We start from the raw sequence: 26,420 nt of genomic DNA, 5'->3' as shown, positions 1-26,420 counted from the left end.
ACCTGTAGGCTTCTGTTTTTTTCCCACAGCAATACTCTTCATTAATTCATTATTTCATTTGTTACACAAAATATATTGAGTACCATCTATTTGGAAGGGATTACACTATTCAGTTGATTTAACAATGCATTGGACAGTTTGTTCTCAAATACTGTTGATCCTGTTGGAATGAGACATGCATAGAATTGGTTGTCATATGTCCCATAAACTTGAACTTGAAAAATACTGTGGAAATTGAAAGTAGGAAAATAATACCTGATCATAGAAGGCTTAATGAAATCGGAGAGGCTTGTTATCTAGGCTTTTAAGGAGCTTTGTAAATGATTTGGGTGTGGGGGCTGTATTAGTCAGGGTTCTCGAGAAGGACAGGATTAATAGGATAGATGTCTGTATGAAAGGGAGTTTATTAGGAGAATTGACTCACACAATCACAAGGTGAAGACCCACAATGGGCTGTCTGCAAGCTGAGGAGCCAGGAAGCCAGTCTGAGTTCCAAAACCTCAAAAGTAGGGAAGCTGATGATAGTGCAGCCTTCAGTCTGTGGTCGAAAGTCTGAGAGCCCCTGGCAAATCACTGGTGTAAGCCCAGGAATCCAAAAGCTGAAGAACTTGGAGTCTGATGTTCGAGGACAGGAAGCATCCAGCATGGGAGAAAGATGAAGCTGGAAGACTTAGCCAGTCTAGTACTTCCACGTTCTTCTGCCTGCTTTATTCTAGCCACGTGGGCAGCTGATGAGATGGTACCCACCCAGATCGAGGGTGGGTCTGCCTCTCCCAGCCTGCACTGACTCAAATGTTAATCTCTTTTGGCAACACCTTCACAGGCACAGCCAGGAATAATACTTTACATCCTTCAATCCAATCAAGTTGGCACTTAATATTAACCATCCCAGGGTCAAATCCTAGCAGAGCAACCATCAAGAGGGAGCAGCAGAACTTTCCAGAGAGCAGAGGATGAGCTGTTGACCAGGACATTTTCGTGGGACTCAGCTCAACCAAGGTGTGATGTTGGAAAGGTGAACTCCAGTCAGGACATGCTTAGCTTCACATTCCAGAGTAAGATATATTTTTTAGTTTTTCATTCTTGCGGACAATATTAAGTAGGAGTTCAATTAAGTGACAAGAAAAATGTTAGTAGACGTTGCTGTGACACTTCCCCCCGATACTGATGGATTTAATATTATGGAGTAAGGTCCAAGTTGGTGTGCTCACCCCACCCCCAAAAAATCAAAATTTAGTAAATTAGAACAGGACTGGCCTAGCTGTAGCATGTGGGCCTAATGCAAACCAGCCCTTGATTTTCTAAATAAAGTTTTATTGAAACCCAGCCATGCTCATTTGTGAATGTCTTATTCCTGGCTGCTTCTTAATTATAACAACAGAGTTGGCTCTTTAGAGAAAAAGTTTGCCAACCCTTGACTCAGATTCCTTAGTAGTTGGATGTATTGCTTGAGGAGTCATTCTTAATCATTTGAGCTGTGTCAATTAATTTTAAGGATATTCTTCAATTCTTGACCTGTTGTTTAACAACTGATATCACCAGGTTCCTTATTTTTGCCCTCGTAATAGGTGGGTAATACACTGGTGGAACCTGAAAAATATTGTTATATTTCCCATCTGCAATTCATGGGTTTTAGTCTTTGGCATGAATAAATCAAGGAGAGTGTAAAATGTAGCATCTTGTGTGAGAAAACATTTCGCGTGAATTATCATCACACACTTCAACGGGGTTTGCCTCAATTCAGAGAATTAGTGTTATTTCGGATGGGAAGATTTGAGGAGAAAAATGAAAAACAGAATATTTCATAAAACTCTGCCCAGATCAAGCATAAGAATGACTAGCATATGCTCTTGCCATTAAAAGTGATTTGACCTGCTGTGTGGGAGCATTCAGAAGGACAAAAATAGAAGCCTGGTTTGCAAACAGCTGTTTCTAACAAGAGTCTTGGAGTAAATTGTAGAAGAATCCTTGCTATGCTTGCCTAGAGAGATTGAGTAACTCAGCCATCATCCTTCTGTGATGAGAACATCATCACAACATGCCATCAGGATGTTAAAAGTGTGAGTTGGACAATTACTCTACTAAATTTTAAACTTAGACCATGGCTTTTTCTCTGCTTATAAATTTTCAGAAAAAATAATTCATACTCCTTCACCTGTTTTTTTTTTTTTTTTCTTTCCCCCATATCCCATTCTCCAACTTTCCTAAGTTAATTTCTGCTTCAAAACCCAAGTCAAAACCTATTGGTACAGGGCAGGTTTGCCCAGGTAAAAGACATTTCTTTTGATTTTTGTTGGTACTTAATCAAAGTTATCTGTGGGCATATCTTTTGTTTGTTTGTTTGTTTGTTTGTTTGTGGCAGGGTTTCACTTTGTCACCCAAGCTAGAGTGCAGTGGCATGATCACAGCTCACTACGGCCTCAACCTCCTAGGCTTACTCAATCTTCCTGCCTCATCCTCCCATGTAGCTGGGACTAGAGGCATGCACCACCATACCTGGCTATTTTATTTCTTATTTTTTGTAGAGACTGGGTCTCACTATGTTGCCCAGACTGGTCTCAAACCCCGACCTCAAGTGATCCTCCTACCTTAGTCTCCCAAAGTGTTGGGATTACAGGTGTGAGCCACTGTGCCTGGCCTGTGGATATATCTGAGCTGTCTTTTGAGACTTTTAATTTCTGTAGGGCAAGGTCCCTGTTCACTGTGTTCTCTCTCGGATTCTGTTGGCATACAATCACAGTTCTCAGTGAGTATTATCTGAGCTATCTTTTGAGGCTGTGAGTTTCTGTAGGGCATAATCTCCATGGTATACCTTTGTGTCCCATTTAGGGATGTGAAAATCAGTAAAGCCTAGCATTTGGCAGGACAGGTTCTAGAACTATACCTAATACCATCAATTACTGGCTGTGTAACCTTTGCCAAAGTTTTCTTGGCTGTGAAATGGGTTACTTGCCTTGCAGAGTGATGGTGAGAATCAAGAGTTAATATTTAACTCATGAGTTTGAATGGTTTGGGGGACATGTGAAACTCCATCATTAGTCCTGATCATAGCAAGTCATTGCTTATTAAATGTCTGCTGAATGAATGAAGCATCCCGTGTCCACCCTCTGAGTTCCTCTGAACTCTGCTCAATGATAATGTGAGTGGTGCCTGGGAGAGCAGATTTTGGTGCTTTTTCAGCCTGACAGACACATTTGGCGCATCTCATTTTCAACGCAATATCGCAGGAGGAAGGAGACTGAAAGCTACACCATCTGACAAACAAGGGCACTTGCTCATCAACACATGCCTGCAAATGTGTGATCATGCTTCCTCCAACATGTTTTTCCATAGGCAGTGTGTGCTCGGATGTGTTCATCATCTGTTAAAAAAATTTTAAAACATTTTTTTGCCATGACTGTTGTAAAATCTCTCCCTTTATAGCTTTAGAAAATTGCACAAGATTATGTTTATGGATACATTTCTTTAGGACCTGAATATAGACTCAGAACTATTAATACAAGATGGGAATCTTGTGATGTTCCACATAGTGGGTTCAGAGCTTCCAACAGCGCATTTCACAAGTGTGGCAATTTTGTTAACACTAGCTGCAGACGAAACCATGCCTGGTGCTACCATTCAGGTGGTCAGTAGGTGGCTAGATCTAGGGGCTACAGGCACATAGTCCCATGCCTGCAATAGAGGTGCTCTGTGCATCTTACCTGAGCAGAGGTAAGCCGCTTCTTTGCACCCAGACAGAAGTGTTGCCACCAGGTGGCCATTTGTGGCTTGGAGCTCCTTTGGGGATCTGGAATCTCTGGCAGGCTGTGATACTTCCAGGGCCTCTGCAGGAGATTTGTTTTATTTTGTTTTGTTTTCAACGTGGTTATACATCAAGCCATGTTCTTATAAGATGTCTCTCCATCACCTGGAGTTCTGGGATATCAGCACATTCCTCAGAGGGGAATAGATCACTGGCGCTTGGGTTGTAAAATACACAGACCTTGGATGTGCCTGTGGATTTTTGTGAAACTATGTGCTTGGTTTTCTGTTTTTTAAGACATGTTGTCTCTCTGTCACCGAGGCTGGAGTGCAGGGGCACAGTCATAGCTCACTGCAGCTTCAAACTCCCAGGTTCAAGCAGTCCCCCCCGAGTAGCTGGGACTACAGGTGTGTGCCACCATACCTGGCTAATTTTTTAAATTAATTTTTTGTTTTGTTTTGTTTTGTAGAGATGGCATCTCACCACGGTGCCGAGACTGGTCTTGAACTCCTGGTCTCAAGCAACCCACCTGCCTAGGCCTCTCAAAGTGCTGGAATTACAGGCATGAGCCCCTGCACCCAGCCACTATCTGCTGTTTAAGGGCCATGTTTTTCAGCCACTCTCTCACATGGCTCTACAGCCAGATGCATCCCTTGGCTTCCCCTGGTGAGCCCTAGTAAACCATCCTTGGACATTGCCTTTCACCTTAAAGATGATGCACAGATCAACTCCTGGGAGGGTACGAAATTCACTCGGTGCCTCAATCCTTAATTCTACTGTTCAGATGTATCTTTCTGAGTTTTGACATAGGCTGTAGAAACTAAATGTGGTTTACAAATATGGTGTGATCCTCTTCTCTCAGGACATAGAAAACTTGACACCAGTGCTCTTGCTGCAAAGATAAAGTGATATCGGACAACTGTTTGAATTCACAAGCTTGACCGGGCGCGGTGGCTCAAGCCTGTAATCCCAGCACTTTGGGAGGCCGAGACGGGTGGATCACGAGGTCAGGAGATCGAGACCATCCTGGCTAACACGGTGAAACCCCGTCTCTACTAAGAAATACAAAAAAAAAAAAACTAGCCGGGCGAGGTGGTGGGCGCCTGTAGTCCCAGCTACTCAGGAGGCTGAGGCCGGAGAATGGCGTGAACCCGGGAGGTGGAGCTTGCAGTGAGCTGAGATCCGGCCACTGCACTCCAGCCTGGGTGACAGAGCGAGACTCCGTCTCAAAAAAAAAAAAAAAAAAAAAAAAAATTCACAGGCTTTGGAGTCAGTCAGACAAACCTGGATTTGTATCTGTAACTCTACTGCTTACTAAATAAGTGACTGTCAGCACATAACTGAAGTTCTCTCAGCCTCAGATTGTACAACTATGTTTTTATATATATATATATATATATAATGAAAATGTTATGAATGAGTTTAGATTGATGGAGAATTACAAAGGTAGTACAGAGGTCTATTTTTCACCCAGCTATCTGCAATCTTACCATCCTACACAACCATGGTGTCTTTGTCAAAATTAACCTTCCCATGTTACCAGCTTTCCCATTAATGCCCTTTCTCTGTTTCGGAATCCAATACACAATGCCACGTTGCATCTAGAAGATTAACTTTGAGAGGGTGCTTTTTCCTGATTTTAATAGTTTGGTTTTTGTTCCCATTTATTTATGCTGTTTTATTTAAAACAAGGGGGCAATATTTGTATATCTAAACCATTCATGAAACCAGCCCTTTTTTGTTCTATAACAATCACTTATTTTGTTGTTAAATTTAAAGTGAAGATGGTGTGAGTTTGATCAACTAGCAGGATAAGCAGGTGAAAATTTTATGAGTTTGATGGAACAAAAGGAAAACTAGACTGTAATTCACACGTTGAGATTCCTCCCAAAGCTCTGCTTTCAACTGCTTGAATGAACTACGGCAAAGTAGTTAAACTTCCCATTTGTTGGCTGTGATCTCTGTGAAGCAGGAATCACAGTATCTGTCAGAGAATTACCTTCAAGTGATGTTGAAAAGATAAAATAAGGGGAAGAGTTTTAACTTTCTTAGGAGGCCATCACAGAAACTACAAAGTATGATGTGAACTTCCATAGGAATCTCCCCTAAGTGACTGGGCATGTAGAATGTCTGAATGTCTGCAAAGGTCAGAGCCTGCTGAGGAGAGGAATTCAGTCTACAGTCTTCAGCTGTAAGAAATGAGCTTTTAACTATTCACAATAGCAAAGACATGGAGTCAACTGAAATACCCATCAACAGTGGACTGGATAAAGAAAATGTGGTACATACACACCATGGAATACTATGCAGCCACAAAAAAGAATGAGATCCTGTCCTTTGCAGCAACATAGATGGAGCTGAAGGCCATTATCCTAAAAGAATTAATGCAGGGACCAAAAACCAAATTCTGCATGTTCTCACTTACAAGTGGGAGCTAAACATTGAGTACACATGGACACACAGAAGGGAACAACAGACACTGGGGCCTACTTGAGAGTGGAGGGTGGGAGGAGGGAGAGGACTGAAAAACTACATATCAGGTACTATGCTGGTTACCTGGGTAATGAAATAATCTGCACACCAAACTCCCAAGACATGCAGATTACCTATATGACAAACCTGCATATGTACCCCTGAACCTAAAATAAATAAGAATAAGTACATAAACAAATACATAGATAAATAATGTGACATCTGAAAAACGCACAAAACACACTAGTGCAGATAGCGCAGAATGCAATAAAAGGAGGCATTCCTGTAAAGGTTAAAAAAAAAAAAAAAAGACAGAGAGATGAGCTTTTAACAATGGAGATTTGCTTCAGGACCCCTGAAGCCTCTGTCTCTAGTAATTTGCTTCCTAAGTGGCGTTTATTTCCAGTGTGACTCACACATGATATTCCTGAGAGGAATGAGCATTTTTTCATTGGCTTCATTCTCACTTAACTGTCTATTTAATGCTTCACACCAATTGTTTAAAACAGCCTCTTTTTTGAGTAGCTGAACTTCAACTCCACTCCCTTTGTCCCCAGTCTAACTTCCTGATGGCTACTTCAGTACCACTTAGCTCTGTGCTGTCTTTGTCATAAAGGGTGAGGAAGCAGTGTTTATTCCCCCAGCCATGGGTCACCTGCCCAGCTGGAGTGACTTCAGGCCTGTCCTGTCTAAGCCCTATACTGGAGCGCTTGGTCTCCATCCCTCAACGGGAGGTGTTGGTCATATAGGGGCCACAGGAAAACTGTCCCTTTGCCCTCTGAAGGTTTGCTGAAAATCTGCTGACAAAGGCAACTGAGAAAAGGCATACAAATTTATTAACACGCATGGAGCCTTACAAAATAGATCTCAAAGAAATGGCTAGAGGGTTGATGCTTTTATACTGTCTTGAGGTTACAGAAAGAATGGGGCCTTGCCTCGTGGCCACACAGGTTAAGAGAGGGGAGAAGAGGACGCCTGGCTAGCAGAGGTGGTCTTGTTATGCAGATGAAACCTCCTGTGTAGCAGTCCCCAGAGAGAAGAGATGGTGAATGTTTCTTGCAGAACTTTAAAGGTGTGAGTCTCTCAGTTCATCTTTCCTAGATCAGACAAGGGAGGCCTTCAGAGAAAGCCTGGCTGCCTCAATGCAGATTTTCTCTCTCTCTTCTTTTTTTTTTTTTTTCTGAGACAGATTCTCACTCTGTCATCCAGGCTGGAATGCAATGGCAAGATCTTGGCTCACTGCAACCTCCACCTCCCGGGTTCAAGCAATTCTCATGCCTCATCCTCCCAAGTAGCTGGGATTACAGGTGCCTGCCACCACGCCTGGCTAACTTTTGTATTTTTAGTAGAGACATGCTTTTACCATGTTGGCCAGGCTGGTCTTGAACTCCTGACCTCAGGTGATCCACCCGTCTCAGCCTCCTAAAGTGCTGGGATTACAGGTGTGAGCCACCACGCCCAACCAGATTTTCTCTACAGATTCAAATCTCCCCCACAAAAGACAGTTTTGCAGGGCTGCTTCTGTTTGCAGACCCTCTGAACATCCACCTCAAAATATGTTAAAGAAGAGTATTTTGGGATGAAATGTTTTGGTTCCTTCAATGACCATCTTCTGAGATTATCTGCTGACATTCTGATCCACTCTGAACTCAGTCTTTCTGCCTCTGCCAGTACCCTTTCAATGCTGTATTTAATTATATTCTAATTGCCTCATAGGCACAAAGCCTGTTTCCTCAACTCTCCTGGTAAGAGCCATCCTGGTAATAAAATAATAACAATGATGACAATAGCCATTTTTTGTGCCCTTCCTCTCTTGCAGGCACTGAGCTTGGCAGTTGGGATAATCATTCCATATAATACTCGCATGGAAACGTTGTGGGAATGTGAGACCCAGATAGCTGAAGCTGTTTTCTCAAATGCAGAGGGCTGGTGTATCTGTTTCCTATGTCTGCTGTAATCATTTACCACAAATTTAGTGGTTCAAAACAACATGATTTTTTTTTTTTTAATTTTAGATTCAGCGGGTACGTGTGCAGGTGTGTTACATGGGTATATGGCATTATGCTGAGGTTTGGGGTTCTAATGATCCTGTCATCCAAGTAGTGAACATAGTACCTGATAGTTTTGCACTCCTTGGCCTCCTCCCGCTCTCCTGTCAGTAGATCCCAGTGTCTATTGTTGCCATCTTTATGTTTATGAGTACTGAATGTTTAGCTCCCACTTATAAGGAAGAACATGCAGTGTTTGATTTTCTGTTCCTGCATTAATTCACTTAGGATGATGGCCTCTAGCTATACCATGTTGCTACAAAGGACAATATTTTGTTCTTTTTTATGGCTGTGTAGTATTCCATGATGTATATGTGCCACATTTTCTTTATCCAATCCCTGTTGATGGGCACCTGGATTAATTCCACGTCTGCTATTGTGAATAGTGCAGCAATGAACATACAGGTACAGGTATCTTTTTGGTAGAATGATTTATTTTCCTTTGGGAATAACCATGAATTAAATGGGTCCTCAGGGTGTTGGCAGGGCTGTTTCTTGCTGAAGGCTCTAGGGGAGAATCTTATTCCTTGCCTTATCCAACTTCTAGCGCCTGCCTGCATTCCTGGGCTTGGGGTACCCTTCTCTGCCTTCAAAGTCAACAGCGTAGCATCTACCAGCCTCTCTCTGTGATTATACCCCTCTACTTCTCTGACTCCCTCTTTCCCTTGAAAGGACCCTGTCTACAAAAAGAGTCAGACTCTAAAACGTTTGAAGAGATTTATTCTGAGCCAAGTAGACACAGGCCCGGGAGATCCTGCGAACATGTACCCAAGCTGTTCTGGCTACAGCTTGATTTATACATTTTAGGGAGACATAAGGCATCAGTCAATACATGTAAGATGTACATTGTTCAGTCTGGAGTCAGAGTCGGGGGGGTGGGGGGTGAGGAGGCTTCAGGTCATAGGTGGACTCAAAGAATTTCTGATTGGCAGTTGGTTGAAAGAGTTGATTTAAAGACCTGCAGTCGATAGAAGGGAGTGTCTGGGTTAAAATAAGGGGGTTGTGGAGGCCAAGGTTCTTATGATGCAGATGAAGCCTCCAGGGAGCAGGCTTTAGAGAGAATACATTGTACATGTTTCTTATCAGACTTTAAAAGATACCAGACTCTTGGTCAGTTCAGTTCTCTCCCAGATCAGGGAAAAGACCCCGAAAGAGAAGGGGATGGTCTTGTAGGTTTTCCTCACAAGAGACAGCTGTGTGGGGTTATTTTGAAACGTCAAAGAAATATATTTTGGGGTAAACTACTTCAGTTTCTATCAGGGCCTGCTGTCTGTGGTGTTGGTATCTTATTGCTACAAAGAGTCTGTTTTGTCCGTCTTAAGGTCTCTGTTTTAATGTTAATGCTGGTCAGTTGTACCTGAATTCCAAAGGAAGGAGGGCAAAATGAGGCATGTTCAATCCCCTCTTTCCATCATGGCCTGAACTAGTGTTTCAGGTTAAACCTTTGGAATGCCCTTTGCTGAGAGGAGGGGTCCATTCTGTTAGTCGAGGTGCTTAGGATTTTATTTTTTGTTTACAACCCTATGATTACATTGGATCCACTCAGACAATGCAGGGTAATCTCCTCATCTCAAAATCCTTAGTCACATGTTTAGAGTCCCTTTTGCCATATAAGGCAAAATACCCATTTCCCCAGGCTCCAGGCTCCAGGAATTTTGATGCGGACACTTGGGGGCACCATTATTTTGCCTACCACAGCTGGTGCCAAGTAGAAATGGAACTTGAATTCTCTGACTCCAGAGTCATTGATTTGAATCTTTGGTGACTCAAATCTTTGTTGCATTGAGTGCCTCTGATTACAAAGTTTTTGTTCAAGATGCCATACAGTGCTGACCATGTCACGCATGGTGGTGACTGTGTCATATATATTCCTTTTTTCAATACAACATATACTGTATTGCTCATGGAATATTCATGGATGGAATCTATGTAATTAGAGCAGTTGGTTATTCTACACTGAGCACAAAAGAGTCCATTGAAGTGAGCATTGAAAGCGTTGAAATCTCCCTGTTGCCTCTTACCTCTTTTTTGATCTTTTAGGAGGAAAAGCAAACAACTGGGAAGGAGGTATCCGGGTTCCAGGCATCCTTCGTTGGCCCAGGGTGATACAGGCTGGCCAGAAGATTGATGAGCCCACTAGCAACATGGACATATTTCCTACAGTAGCCAAGCTGGCTGGAGCACCCTTGCCTGAGGACAGGTACTCTGATGCCAGGGTGGTTGGTATTGTCGAGCTCTGATTTCACAGCCCAATATGCTCCGGTTTGCCTGCATAATGGTGTGGGGACCAAGGCCTTTGGCCCCCTGGAGTTTTCCTGAAAATCACGGGTTTGAGGCAGGTCAATTAGTAGGATAAAAGGAACATAAATTTACTTAACGTGTACACAGGAGGCTTCCAAAGGAAGACCCAAAGATACAGGGGAAATTGTTCACTTTTATGCTGTGGTTCAACAAAGTATGGGCAGTGTGTAGAAGTAGAATTGGAGGGAAAAGTCTGACCTCATGCTAACGGACTGAGTGGGGAAACCCAGCCAGGCCTGTCTATCTAGATGCGTCTTGGCCTCTCTGAGCAGTGTTCCTTCCTTCTGGGCATGGGACAGGGCCCTCTCCTGAGCAGGGGTCTTATGACCTACAGTCAAACAAGGTAGGTCAGAGGATTTATTTATGGGCAGTTTTTCCACAGAAAGGCAGGGGGAAAGTTGGAGTCATACTTTCAGTTTTGATGATGGTTTTGGGGATCGGGGTTTCGGTTCTTATGGGGAAGAGGGATTCTAGTTTCTCTGGCACCTTGGGGTAGCGTGGGACTGAGAGCCAGGAGGGCAGGAGAAGGTCAGAGGAAAACTGCCCTGAGGCCGCTGCTGAGGCCCTCTATTTGGAGTGTCACACTGCCTCCAGCTGGACTTGTTATCTCTGCCCAGTCTGGGGCTTTACTGGTGGGTTTGCCAGTGTAAAAACCCCTCTGCCAATCTCTTTATCCAGAGGGAAATAAACTCAGAGGCACTGAAGGTTTTTAGTGACCAGGAAGGTGGATGGGTAGTGTTTAATTCAGCCTTGGTCTTTCAGCATTGTGCTCATGCTATTGTTCTCGTCTGTTCACCCCTCCATTGCTTGCCATTGTGCAGCTGGGCCACAACCTCTTTGACCTCTGACATTGGGATCCCACACCTTTTCCTTTGTCCACACTCAGCAGCCCTTTGCTGTAACAGTGAGAAATGCAGCCAGTTCCCCAGCTAACGCCCCATTTCCCAGCACGTCTTCACTGAGAAGTTCTAAATGAAATGTCTTTCTCTTAAATTTAAATACGACTTCATATGACATTGCCAGTGGTTTCTTCCTAAGTGTTATTACCAATCTGAAGAGTTTTAAGTGAAGCACACTGATTAATTGTTTTCATTAGTTTGGTGACAGACCAGGCTAATGTCACGCAGGCGGCTGCAAATCTTGTTTAAATTCAGCTGCAATGAGAAGGAAGAGGAAAGGCGAAAGGAAAGACAAAAACAACTGCACTGCCAAAGCAAGTCCAGAGATAGATTTCCTCCCCCTCCTACTGTATTCGACCTTGTTTCCTTACTGGTTTCAACTCTGCTTTAGATATACACTCTTCCTCAACACACACAGATACACACCGATGAGAAATGCAGCTTTGACAGTTCAGCTATTCTCAAACTTTGAGGTCTCAAAACCCCTTTTCATTTCTTCTATGATTGAGGACCCCAATGATCTTTTGGTTATGTGGGTTGTGTCAAGAGATGCTTGTTATATTAGTAATAAAAGATGAAATTTTTTAAGACACCAAAGTACTCCAAGCTCACATTCCATTGGCTAATACATCGATGATGTCATCATTCACCCTGTGGCCACTAGGAATGTTCACTGTACACTCCTAAAAGAGTGATAGTGAGAAAGACAAAGAGTGCCTTCCTGTTGTAAAGATAACATTGGCCTCACAGACCTCCTGAAAGGGTCCCAGAGAGTCTCTGGATCACGCTTTGAGACTAGCGGGTGCTATGGCTAAGAGTGGAGATTCTAGACCTGCACTGGTTGAATCCATATTCTTGTTCTTTTTTTTTTTTTTTTTTTTTTTTGTGGGGGGAGGTGGGGGTTTCACTCTGTCACCCAGGCTGGAGTGCAGTGGCACCATCTCAGTTCATTGCACCCTGCTACTCCCAAGCTCAAGCGATCCTCCCACCCCAGCCTCCTGAGTAGTTGGGACCACAAGCATGCGCCACCACGCCCAGTTAAGTTTTTGTATTTTTGATAGAGATGGGGTTTCACCATGTTGCCAAAGCTGGTCTTGAATTCTTGAGCTCAAGAAATCCTCCTGTGTCGACCTCCCAAAGTGCTGGGATTACAGGCTTGAGCCACTCACCTTGAGTCTGAGGCCAATAGGGGAATTGTAAGATCTCCTACTCCAGTCAAACTATTCTTTTTTTCCACTCTAGTGATGGAAAACATGGCAGCAGTGTCTTACAGAAAGTTTTTCCTGTATAAAGCCAAAAATCCCATTCTCTATTTCACCTCCTCATTGGCTGTAGTTCTTACCTTTGGAATAAAGCTTAATACTTCCTCGAGTAGCTAGAACAGAATGTTCAGTCAATCTCCTTTATTAAATTTGTCTCTCATGACCCATAATGTTAAAACCATCACTGCTCTTCACTTTTGTAATATCTTGGAATGGCTTTCTACCCAGTGGGGGAAAAGCAAGGTAAGGAAAAAGTTCAGAGGCAAAGAGGAAGATTCATAAAGGGAAATCTTACTGCTTCTACCTTCTAGCTGCTCTAGTCTGAGGCTGATGGAGGTCAATCTGTGTTTCTTATATGTGCTCAATGAAGAAGGTAAACAGCGTCCCTCTTAGAAGACCCAAGTATTTTGTGTGTGGGTTTCTGTCATCAATAGAACCAACTCTCAATACTGAAGGTTCCACTCTGTTTCTGATTCCTTTCATGAACCTTGGAGGTGCTTGTTGACCTCATTGTTTTGTTTTGTTTTGGTTTTTGAGACAGAGTCTTGCTCATTTGCCCAGGCTGGAGTGCAGTAGTGCAATCTCGGCTCACTGCAACCTCCACCTCTACCTCCCAGGGTCAAGCGATTCTCCTGCCTTAGCCTCTGGAGTAGCTGGGACTACAAGCATGCGCCACCATGCTTGGCTAATTTTTTACATTGTTAATAGAGAGGGGGTTTCACTGTGTTGGCCACGCTGGTCTCAAACTCCCGACCTCAGGTGATCCACCTGCCTCAGCCTCTCAAAGTGCTGGGACTACAGGTGCATACCACTACGCCCAGCTAATTTTTGTATTTTTAGTAGAGACAGGGTTTTACCATGTTGGCCAGGCTGGTCTTGAACTTCTGACCTCAGGTAATCCACCCACCTTGGCCTCCCAGAGTGCTGGGATTATAGGCATGAGCCACGGCACCTGGCCAGTTGACCTGGTTTTAAATCACATATGTTGCTTCTGTGTTGAGGTCCTAGCTTCTGGGACTAGTCCAGCTGTAAAATGTCTTCATCATCCTAGAGACAGCACAGGTTAGAAAACAGAAATGTGCTTCCAAGTGCCTCATGGGAATAGAATTATCACACAGTACCTTATTTAAAGCATATTGCCAACCAGGTCCAGTAATATTCTTATGTATTTGTCCAGAAGACTTTGAATATCTAAAGTAGTGTTTTCCCCCAGGGGTCACTTATCAATGCCTGGAGACATTTTTTATTGTCTTGGCTCAGGGTGCTACTGGCTCAGATGTGCCACCAAGCATCCTGCAATGCACAGCACAGTCCCCTACTATGATGAATTATCTTACCCATTATGTCAGTAGTGCTGACGTTGAGAAATCCTACCCTGAAATTTATTATTGCTCTTTATGGAAAATGTTGTTATAATGGAAAACCCCATCAAAACTTTTCAATAAAAGCATCTAGACAATACCCTCACATCTATATCCATCTATAAATGTGATACACAGATGTCTGCCTTTTAGAAAATAGCCTTAACTCCTTCCTGCTCAGAGTGGTGCAAATAAGCTTTCTCAGCTTCCTGCTAGAGAGATATTAAATTTGCACTTCTCAGGAGAAGAAACTCATTCAGAAGGTTGGACCCAAGCTGTTTGATGGGCACTTAACAAAGTGCCTTCGCTTCTTTCTGCATTTTGTCTGAAGAAGATAATTTCTGTTCAGCAGACCTCTATTCTTCAAGCAGTGTCCTGTAATTCTCAGGAAGCATTTTGGATCTAGTGGGAGTCCTTCCTGGCCAATCAAAGCATGGTGGCAGATCAGAAGCCCTTGGATCCAAGGTTTCTACTTAAGCCAAAAGAAAGGTAGTCCGGAGGAACACAGGAAAGATTTTTGTTGTTGTTGTTGTTTTGTTTTTGTTTTGCAGCATCTTAACACTGCAGTGAGAATAGTTCTCTAAGTCAACCCTATGATGTGCTTACGTGAGGTTTCTCTCTGGCAGTGAATTTTTCTTTCATATGCATGTTAGTGATTCATTTTCATTCAGTGGCATGACTTATCAGAAGAACTTTCAGTGTCCATCACCCTGGGCATATTCAGAAAAATTATTTCCCTCCAGGTCTCCAAATAAGCTGATTTTGGAAATAAATGGAGGACAACCTTTTGTGTTACAAAAGGCAGCAACAGGGGCTTACAAAAAGGAAGAATCTAATACCTAAGTGTTTTAATTCATTAACGTGAAAATTGTTTCTTTGAGTCTCATCTTTGCAAGCAGATACAATATTGCCATAGTATGAGTATGACCATGCCCCTTCCTAACATGGTATTAACATCAGTAATAGAGAATGGCAACAAGCCATAGTTGGTTACACCTTTTGGAAAACTCAACATTTTAACCATAGACCCTTCAGCTGGGACGCAAGGAAACAGAGTGCTGGCAACCTCAAGAATCAAATGTTAGAGGTGAAATATTTAGAGCTTCTGGTCCATAATTAAAATAAAAATTGACTTCATTTTTTAAAGTTTCAAAAACAAATTAATGCTTTAATGCTCAACACACTTTTGTCTAATGGAGACAAGGAATGGATTTAGCTGACTTCTCCCAGTAACTTATAGCTGAGCCACTAGAGAAGACCTTTTCAATAGAGTAAAACAGATGAAAAAGGCAGTGAGCTATATCAGGTTCACATCAGTTTTGCAAAATTAAAGGTGACTCTCTTCATGGGAAGAATCCCAAGTTTGTGTGTGTAACCACTTATACTAATCTTGCTTTCTGTTCAACTATGGCAGAGGGTTTAATGTTTACAAATGGAAACATATTTTTCTAAATTATGAAAATAACTTTCTGAATACTTAAGATTCCCTTTAGTTTATTACAGATATATGTACTTTCTCCTAAAAATGTTTCCTTAACTATGATTGTCTACATTGAAATTGTTGTCATTTGTATATCAAATAAGCCGCTCACCAACATTGTGCCCCAAATAAGCTTCTCTATTAGTATCTAAGACCTTACCTTCTGTATCACCCCAAATCTTTTCTTTCTCTTATGATCCTTCAGTCCTTCCAGAGTTGGCTAGGCAATGGGCGGGTGGGAAGGACATTCCATGTGGTGGAGGGATGAGGATGTTGAAAGCCTCAGAGCTGAAAGAGAGCGCAGCACATTCTTGGAGGAATGACATCAATAGGGTTCAGGGAAGGTTTCCAGAACATGCCCTTTTTAATTATGTAAAAATTGTCTGTATGGTATTTAATTTGATCTGAAATTTTGACGCAAGGATGCCTTGCTAACAACCTGTTAATAGCGCTCCCATCATTGTCAGTCAGGAACTCAAGGAGAATAACTTCACCTTCCAAATGAAAAACACTCCCAAACACTCCCTTTTCCACCAAGAGCCATGAGGGCACTAGGACAGAAAACACATCCAGTTTTTTTAGCATTGGCTGTTATGCAAACATGCTACAAAAACTTGAATTAGTTTGCAAGAAAAAGCCCGTTAGACTGTTTCCAGAGAAAACAGCAATGCTTTGGGTCACTTTGAAAGTGGGTTGGCCCATCTCCCCCAGAACATGACATTCTAAAAGCATTTTTGTACTAGCAGCATTAATGGAAATGTGCTGTTCTCTGGGTTATTGCCATGGTTAACTGCGAATCCCACAAGTGGTTTAAAACAATCCCAAATATTTCGATAGCTTAGACACCACTTAAAAGTTGAGCTCAACAGAGTCACTTTCCATTTTTCATGGCAGAAATGAGGCTTCCTTTGACAGGCCATATTTCTGCAGCACTGTTAAATGGTGGCTTTCCATAGCAGCATGATTTATGGCCTGCCTCTAGGAAGGACCATGTTAGGTGTAGGATATTAAAAAAAAAAAAAGTCTGTCTCCACATTGGAAGAAAAATAAGTTTGCAGAATGAACTTTGTGCCCCTCCTTTAAAAAAAATCTCAAATTTTTCATTTTTAAGTAAGAAAAAATAATTATGAGACTTGGAGTCTTATTTTGTTTTAGTTAAATCCCCCTTTCCTGTAATCGTGATCAATTTCAGTTATCAGATACTGATCTTGGCCAAGACCAGAGGAGAGCTTGAAGCCAGAAGTTCAAGGCCAGTCTGGGCAACATAGCAAGACTTCATCTCTAAAAAAAAAAAAAAAAAATGAAAAATAGCTGAGCATGGTGACATGTACCTGTAGTCCCATGTACTTGGGAGGATGAGGCAGGAGGATCGCTTGAACCAGGAGGTCAAGGCTGCAATGAGCTATGGTTGCTCCACCGCACCATAGCTGGATGTCAGAGCAAGACCTTGTCTCTAAAAAAAAAAAAATTTTGAAAAATACTGATCTTAAGACAGCAATTCCGTCTCCCATGTTCTTATATCACATGTTGAATTTTGTTGGCAAATGAAAAAAAAAAAAAAGCCAAATTCAAAAAGTAAAAGTCTAGTTTGTGTCCCAGAAATTGGGGATTCCATCTTGCTTTTCGGGAGTCATTGAAAGACATTCTCCCCACTTGGGGAAGGATAGAAATCCTCTGTCCCTTGTCTCTCTCTTTCAGATCACTTTTCACCATTGGGGGCTTTTCCTGGTCTAATTCCCATGCCTGCCCACTTCCCCTCTTACTTCTTCCTTCCTTTCAACTTTATTTGGGATCTCATAAAGGCCTGAGTCTTTCTTGAAAGGAATTTGAAAAGAACCAAGCAAGATGACTGCCATTTCAGGATGGAAACAGTATTTCAGGGCACACGCTGCATCTCAATAGAACTCTCTCTACCATGTTTCTTTCTCTTCCCATCGTGGTTCACGGGAACATTGGTTTGGGAAGTGAGCCAAGCCAGTCTTTTGTTCTTTTTTTTACTTATGATAATAGAATATTTTCAGTCTACAGACTTCTGCAGAGAGCGTGATTAATAACAAGGGTTGAGGCCAAAGAAGTGCTAACAACAAGGCTATAATTACATTATGGGTTTTTAGTGACAACAAAATAAACCATGGGAGAAAGCTCAAGGGACATAGGACCTCTAAAACACACTTACCCAAGTTATACAGCCACGTCAAACTTCTAGACTTCTAGTTTCTAAACGCCTTGTAACAAGAGATGACAGGAATGTAGTGTTTTTAATCAGAGAAAGAAAATCCTCAAGTTAAACACTCAGCCTTTCAAAATAATTCTCTGCCTCTCATTTTGATGGCAATGGCCTAATGGTATCATGGTTTCAATTTCTCATGTAGCTGTTAATTTATGTTTAATATAAAACACAATTTTATACTTTATTCCTTTCTTCAAACTATAAGCAATCTTATTTTGCTCATCACCAGCTGCATATGTCTTATTGTTTGCAATCTGGAAAGTTCCCCTTCTTGGCCTAGTTAGATCCCAGTAGTAGAGGAGATATATTTTCATTTGGGAATAATCTGTTCCCTGGTTATTTAATGGTATCATTATTATTATATATGAATTAATTCATTTTAATGAGAAATTTGCATTCATTTCAGTCTACGAATCCAAGTTGCCTCATGCAATATAGTATCTTTTTATTTTAATCCCAAATTGTCAGGTGCCCGTCTTTTCAGCAGACCTGTATTTCATGAATAAAGCTTTCCCTTTGGTCAGGCAATAGACAGAAAATTGTGTTTTGGAGAAGCAATAGGAAGAATAAGGGTGCGAATGCCAGATCAGCTGGATATCAGTCCCATCAATTCTTACTCTGAACAAGGTCCCATGACCTTGGGCAAATTACTTAGCCTTTCTGTGCCTCTGTTTTCTCATCTATGCAATGGGGATGACCGTAGTTCCAGCTTATGGTGCTCTTTGCAGATGGAATGCACGGACAGAGCTGGGATCAATGTGTTGTTGCACAGGGCACCCAGGTGGGGTCAGTCTTCTTTGTATTCATTATGACTGGAGCTCCCTCATGCTCTTGTTGGTTCAGAAGGACATTTGAGAACACAGGACTGATTCACCACTTGATGCCTGGCTGTTTATCCCACAGGATCATTGATGGACGTGATCTGATGCCCCTGCTTGAAGGAAAAAGCCAACACTCCGATCATGAGTTTCTCTTCCATTACTGCAACGCCTACTTAAATGCTGTGCGCTGGCACCCTCAGAACAGTGAGTAAACAGACCTTTCCACGCTTCTCATGCTCCGTGCAACCTATGCCATGGGAATAGTTAAAACTAAAGGGCAAAAAGGTGGCTCTGCTCAATGGAGGCCAACAGGTGCCTCAATGTGTGCCCATGCTTTGCTGTGTCCTCTTTTCCCTCCTCCTCCTCTCTTCTCCTTCTGGTGACATAGTTGTCCAGGTAGAAGGACATCAGAAGGCTATGTCATTCACCGACCTGAACACCACCCACAGCTTCTCTATCCCAGCAGAGGAAGCTCCCTGTTCTCAACAGGGCGCTGTGGCTGGTCCTTTATTGCATGCACAGCTTCCCAGCTTCATTCCTGGTACTCCTCTCACACTGAGGACGGCAACCCCTGTGCTCTGTGCATTGCTTTGCTTACACTTGCAGGCTCTTCTCCTGGAAGGATGTCTTGCCTCATCCGTCTTGGAGGGTACTGCTCAATGCCCCCCAGACCCCGCTGAAATGCCACCTCCTCTGCATGTCCTCAAAGCATTCCCCTCACTCTTCTAGCATGGCACTAAAGGCTAGAGAAGGAATGAATAGCATTTAAATGTTTACCTGACTTATTTTCCCAGCCTAAAGGTAATGGATCGTGACTCACTGAATCTGTATTTTGTGTATCATGCGTATTTGCTACATTTAGATATTTAAAGCAAAGATAAAATGTTCTTCAGTACTATCCCATTTCCTGAACTGGGAGTTCTTTTAATTGTGCAATCGAACAGGATCTCTTGTGGGTTTTCTAATACTTGTTTTATAGTGGCATTTCCAATTAGCATACAGGAACAAATGGTTTATAATCTTAGGTGTGGTTATTGATTTCAAACCTTTCTTTCATATTTGTGAAACTTAGAATTACAGTAATATTCCTATCACTAAGATACCTGGCAGTCAATGGAAAGTGATGAGCAATTTATAAAACTATTGTATGTACTAGAGGTACCTGTTGAGGTTGGACTTTCAGTTCCTTCTTTGGAGGTAAAACAGAATTCCCCTTTTCTCTAACGGGCTTTGGAGCTCTGCTTCTAGAATCTAGGACTGCCCCCCTACCCCGCCCCGAAGGAGGGGTGTGTAATAACCTCCTAGCTGCTAACTTCTTCTTAAACTTAGGGTGATTCCATTCCATTTTCCAACAAATCTTTGTCTCTTCCCCACTCACCTAGCCAATTTACCCAAGACTTATCATTTAAAGAGCAGCCTCTCTTTTATTTTTACAACTTTTCCATGAAATTACAACCCTTCTATTAGCCACAGAAATCACAACAGGTTTATGCTTCAGGGTTTCTCCTTTAAGTCTGGGCAGTTTCCTCATGATATGTTCTAAAAGACAAAGAACAGCAGAAATATGGGCTTGCGATTTTACTTCTGGAAGCGTTTTATTCACATATCTCATCCATGTGGCTACAATTCCTAGTTTCCATAAGAATACTGCTGCTTTTTCAGATCCGTTTATAGCATCGACTTCTGAGCTTTGTAATAAATGAGAGATCGAGGACTCTTAATTTCTTTTTATATGGAGCCGGCAAGGAATGTGAAGACAAAGTTTCTGTGACTACTGCGTGTTCGAATAAGTCTGTATCATGTCCTGAACCTTGCAAAATTGTATTTTAATAGAGCCAAATCCCCAGTTAGAGAAGCCGGAAGGAACATATTGGATCAGAGGCTGGAGGAACACATTATGTGGAGGAGTAAAGAGAAGGGGGACAGGAAGAGACAGAAAATAGGAGTGAGAAAAACAAGACCCAGTTTCTGATAGGCAACTGGCCCCGGGATAAAATTTACTTCTTAGACTCTGAATGCAATTCCTTCAACTCTTCTGCCTTGAACTGGTAACAAAAAAAGGAGAAATCACAGTATCTGAAGACTAGAATCATTTATCGAGATAAAGGACCTCAGGAAAACATGATGTTTATGAATCATTTATGATTTATTTTTTCAGATGCTATCTGAAACTCAGCAACCATATTTGCTGTCTTGGCTTTTGTGTATGGCTTCATGTTTAGTCGTTTTGTATTTTATCTATTCATTTTTTCTAGAAATATGTATTGAGCACCTACTGTGTGGAACATATCGTCTTAGCGCTGGCATCTGTCAGTGAGCAAAACAGACAAAGTTCCCTGCTGAAGAGTAGCTTACATTTTAGAGCATGAGGCACTGCTACCTGTGCCATGTGCTGGGAATATAGGGATGTGTAAGGAAAACGTGACTCTCATCCATATGGAGCTTTCTGTCACCTGGGGAAGACAGATCTTAAACTAGTACTAGTTGAGTGAGTCTGCATAGGTCATCTCAGATAGACTTTGGTAGGAGCTTGTCAATAATCACTAGACTGTGGAACATATTCCATGAATCTTACATTCATGGATAAGAGGGCTGTCGCCTGACCTCAGAATACTTTATTAGAAAAAAAAAAAATGTAGTATTAGGGTTTAGTAGCAGGCAGTGGTATGCTGGAATCAGCTCCTGATCATTCAGGAATCTTGCCAGTTGGTTGTTAAACCATTGTCTGTCTTCATTTGGCTGTGTTGTGGGTGTTTACACCACGGCAATTGGCAAACACAACAAATACAGGTTGCCTTTCTCCCTCGGAACCCTAGATTAACAACAGTTTGTTGGTACCAGTAGAACTGACTGCAGATGTTTTTAAGATGCGGTTACCATTTGTCTTCATTACTTAGAGGATTAAATGTTGTAATTCCAAACTCATGAAATACTGATTTTCCAAAAACTTATAGCTAGGATTTCATTTCCACCCTTTTAAAACATGAATCTCTTTTAAAATTTATATATAATGTCTTCGCTATAATTTAGTTGTCTTAGCAAATTGAATGACGTAATTTAATTATGATCTGATATCATTATTCCTATTACATTTTACAAGAACTCATGAAAGCATGATTATAACATGGATAACTTTTCTTACACTAAAATAAGAATTTTGAGTTAAAATTTACCATTCAATGGGTATGAAAAATTTTGGCTTTAACGTTTGACATATGAATTAATGTTATTAAAAATTCAACACAATGACAACTTGATTTTATGGATGGAATTGATCTTAGAGGGTAGGTGGATACTTGGCTCCAGGATTTTTAAGCTGATGACTGTAGTCTGTGAGATAAATACTCACATTAATGGAGAGTCCCCACACCAGCTGGTCATACCAAAATCCATGGGATAGCTGTAGATACATTCTAGAATGCAGTGCAATATAGTACATAATTAATAGCTTAAAGTGTTTTTGTACAGACAAATATGTAATCTTAGCATCATGTAGAAAAAAAAGTCACATATATTTGAAATGTCACACTTTAGTCAGGAAAAGGGATCTCCATGAAGCTATAAAAATTACTTAGGGAAACAGGGCACCGATACCATTCTTTCCCTAGGAGAAGGATATAGACATCCTCACGTTGAACTAGCAGAGCCTCATAAATCCTGCTCCATTTTCTATTCAAGTTTTTTGGAAACTTTTTTCCAACAACAAAAAAATAAAAACAAAAAAAGCTTTATATTTTAAAAAATGACAATACTAGGAACATTTGAATGATTATCTTCTAGCTATTGTGAAATATACAATCAATTAATGTTAACTGGTGATGGATATTCCAATTTCCCTGATTTGATTATATGGGTGTTTCAAATGATCACGGGTACCCTGAAAATACGTACATCGAATATGCATCAATAAAAAGTAAATAAATAAAACTACAGCGAATAGCAATAGGGTAATGGAATTCATTCCAAAGGAATGTGTTCCTTTTCAGCTTTCTGAAAGATACCTTCATTTCAAAATAAGAGCTGAGTAAAGGTTTAAAATCAAAACCAGCTTACCATGGTAACATAAAGAAAAATGCTTGCATTGCTCACTATCTAGCATTTTCATTTAATTAAAAAATTAATTTTGCCTCTAAAACACACCTGATAAAAGAGAAGAGATTCTCCTAACAGCCACTTATGAGTTAACAGCATGAGAAAGGCAGCACTTGGCTTTCATCATCACTAGTAATTTTGGTGAGTACTTGTCAGATGCCCTTTCTCATCTGATCCTCTGAATTAGGATCTAAAGTGTCAGAAATGAAATATCGAGGGCTGAAACTGACCTAATATGAGATGCAGCATTTCCAAATTTAAGCTCACCGGCAACTATCCTGTATTTCAGCTGACCTTATAAAAGGACATATTTTCATCCTACTCTGTAACTGTTGTAGCAATTAAGAAAAAGCACATATATGTAAACCATTTCAAGGATAACTTTTAAGTATTAGGATTTCTTTTCTTTGTGAACACTTCAAATGCTGCATTGCCACAAGCTTTTGATAGTTCAGGCATGCAGCCATTATTTCACTCATGTGCCTGTGAAGCCCAGTAGCAAAGTATACAACATTTGTACTTGTAATTGTAGCAACACAGGATGATGGTGTCCTGGGATTAACAGAATTTGCTTTGGAGATCTAGGAGAAGGAGTGATTTATGAGGTTAGAAAAGATTTCATTGAACTTTTAATTTTTTAATTAAATTTATTTTATATCATTATCATCCAAACACATCAGTAATAGCTTAACTTCTCCTAACAGTCATTTCCCACAGTGGAAAAAAATCACCACATAAATAGATTTTGTGTTTTCTAACACAGTCTATTAAACATATATTTTCTTATGGAACTTCATACCTTATAGACAGTATCAGACAATATTTGAGATAAACATTCAGTTTTCAACCAAAGTTGTAGTGTGTCTGATCTAAGATTACACTAATACTGTGGGAAAAAAAGTCCTGGTCATTACTCTTGATAATTTGCTACAGTGCAAACTTACTTCCTTATAGAGACAAAGTAATCAAAATTGAATTTTCTTTCTTGAATACCAAAAAAACCCCCAAAAAACTTGGTGTGGCTGAATGCTCAAATGCCCTCTTCCATCTAAACTTGGCACCCAGCTTATTCTGATCTTTTTGCCAGGGGTCACTTCTGATCTTTTCCCCTTGCATTCTCCGTCCTACCGTTTCATTGATTTTCTACAGTATTTTACACATCTCTTTTCCCCGACTTCAACATGGGGCGTCTCTCAGTTCTCCCGGAATGTCTGCTTTTATGTCTCTAAACCCCCGCCAGATTTGCTTTCATATGCTCTCAGACCTGGTGTTTTCTAAATAGACATTTTAGTTCTAACCAGGGCATGCAATATTTAGCCATTTTTTGTCTTCCTTACTTTCGTATCTTCTATACAAAAATGTTTTGTAGGTGGTTATAGACGTTTCCCTTTGTTAATCTCATGTTCTTGAAATTTGTCATCTCTTTCTGTGATCATTATGTATCTTTTGGAGACGTGCTTGATGACAGTAAACACTGATGTTTATTGCATATTTACTGTCTGCAGGACACTTTGGCAAGAACATTGTATTTGATATCTCATTTAATCCCCTGAATTACAAGAGATTATGATTATATTAGTTTCAGATTTGACTGTAACAGAAAACAATAAAAAAAAAGTTTACATTAGAGAAGTTTTTTTTTGTTTTGTTTGTTTGTTTGTTTTTTGAGATGGAGTCTCGCTCTGTCACCCAGGCTGGAGTGCAGTGGCATGATCTCGGCTCACTGCAAGCTCCGCCTCCCAGGTTCATGCCATCCTCCTGCCTCAGCCTCCCGAGTAGTCCCGAGCTGGGACTACAGGCTCCTGCCACCATGCCCGGCTTTTGTATTTTTAGCAGTGATGGGGTTTCACCATGTTAGCCAGGATGGTCTCGATCTCCTGACCTCGTGATCTGCCCGTCTTGGCCTCCCAAAGTGCTGGGATTACAGGCGTGAGCCACCGTGCCCGGCCTTTTAGAGAGAGGTTTATATCTCCATCTCATGGGCAACATCCAGAGACAAATGGTCCAGAAAGTCTCTGGGGTGCAGAATCTTTCAAGCGACTTTTCCACCTCCTGTAGAATGTGACAGCTTCATCTTCGTGGTGAGTGATGGCTGTGTCTACCCTAAATGCATACAATGGTGGGATGGATGGGAAAGATGAGAAGAAAAAAGTGCATGGCTACTACTTCCCAAGGAAGATAATCAGACTCTTCGCAGAGGCCAGAAGTTGGTCACCTGTTCACACCTAGCTTCACAGGAGGCTGCAAAGGAGAGTTTTGTTGTGGGTTTCCATGTACCCAGAGGAACGTTCAGTGACTGTGGGAGGCTGGGGGATCAGCTAGCTATCTCTCGTCCAGTGTTATTTTTCCCAATTATAGATGGGAAAACAGAGAGGTAGAAGGTCACATTATTGGCATACAGTTGCAAAGTTGATGGCCAAGTTGGGATTTGCAACCAACACTGTCTGCTTTTGAGTCTGTCTCCTGTTAATCGAAATGTCTTCCCCTAAGACAATATGTTCTTTTACTCACAATTATAAATCATGACTCCTCAACTAACCGTGTATCTGGACATCTCCGTGCCCCCATGCACTGAGTCCACGATTCATCCACATCCTCTTATTCCCCAAATGTGGACATCCTTGGTGTTATCAGGTCTCATACTCCTTCCACTGGCTCCATGCCTGATCCTCATGCTCTCAGCTGCCCTCTTCCCTCTCCATGAATGTTCTTTCCTGGGGGCCAAATGACTTATGCCCCCTGTACAATTCCTGATGACTGCCCATTTTTGACACCAAGCAATCCCAAAGCAAATGTACTTCCAAGCTCTCTGCCTTCCTCACTCTGTTATCTGCCGTGATCAGATCGTAACCTCCAGTGCCTCACAGTAGCCTGTTGGTCCTTCAAGCTGGAGGTGGTGCAGAGCCATTGTGTGATTTCAGGCAGGATGCTCTGGATGGTCCCAAAGGGACTGTGGAGTGTATTTGGCTTCTTGTCTGCTCACACTGGATTTCATGATGACAGCTGGCTCCACCCCTCTCTTTCCATCCCTTCCTCCTAATAACCATCATCTCCCTTTTTAAAAAATTTATCCAACAATTTTTTTTTTTGAGGTAGAGTTTCGCTCTTGTCACCCAGGCTGACATGCAATGGCACGATCTCATCTCACTGCAACCTCCACCTCCAGGTTCAAGCGATTCTCCTGCCCCAGCCTCCCAAGTAGCTGGGATTACAGGCGCCCACCACCACGCCCAGCTAGTTTTTATATTTCTAGTAGAGACAGGGTTTCACCGTGTTGGCCAGGCTGGTCTTGAACTCCTGACCTCAGGTGATCCACCCCGCCTCGGCTCCCAAAGTTCTGGGATTACAGGCGAGGGCCACTGCACCTGGCCCCAACAATTTTTTTTTTTTTTTTTTTGAGGCGGAGTCTCGCTCTGTCACCCAGGCTGGAGTGCAGTGGCCGGATCTCAGCTCACTGCAAGCTCCGCCTCCTGGGTTTACGCCATTCTCCTGCCTCAGCCTCCCGAGTAGCTGGGACTACAGGCGCCTGCCACCTCGCCCGGCTAGTTTTTTTTTTTTGTATTTTTAGTAGAGACGGGGTTTCACCGTGTTAGCCAGGATGGTCTTGATCTCCTGACCTCGTGATCCGCCCGTCTCGGCCTCCCAAAGTGCTGGGATTACAGGCTTGAGCCACCGCGCCCAGCCCCAACAATTTTTTATTGGGCCTCTATTC

At 41.9% G+C, this 26,420-nt stretch overlaps 1 protein-coding gene across 6 annotated transcripts in view; it reads left to right on the top strand.

The window, feature by feature from the left end:
- The window catches only part of STS (steroid sulfatase), a 211,852-nt gene that overhangs the window by 165,816 nt on the left and 19,616 nt on the right, over positions 1-26,420 (top strand). For all 6 annotated transcript variants that reach the window (XM_009197146.4, XM_009197147.4, XM_009197148.4 and 3 more), the window contains 2 exons: positions 10,303-10,462; positions 18,699-18,820. In XM_009197146.4, coding sequence (XP_009195410.2) covers positions 10,303-10,462; positions 18,699-18,820 — 282 coding nt within the window. The remainder of the gene's footprint in view (positions 1-10,302; positions 10,463-18,698; positions 18,821-26,420) is intronic.

This window comes from Papio anubis, chromosome X (assembly GCF_008728515.1).
Source record: "Papio anubis isolate 15944 chromosome X, Panubis1.0, whole genome shotgun sequence".
Classification (NCBI taxonomy): domain Eukaryota; kingdom Metazoa; phylum Chordata; class Mammalia; order Primates; family Cercopithecidae; genus Papio; species Papio anubis.
This window is presented reverse-complemented; position numbering and strand designations above follow the sequence as displayed.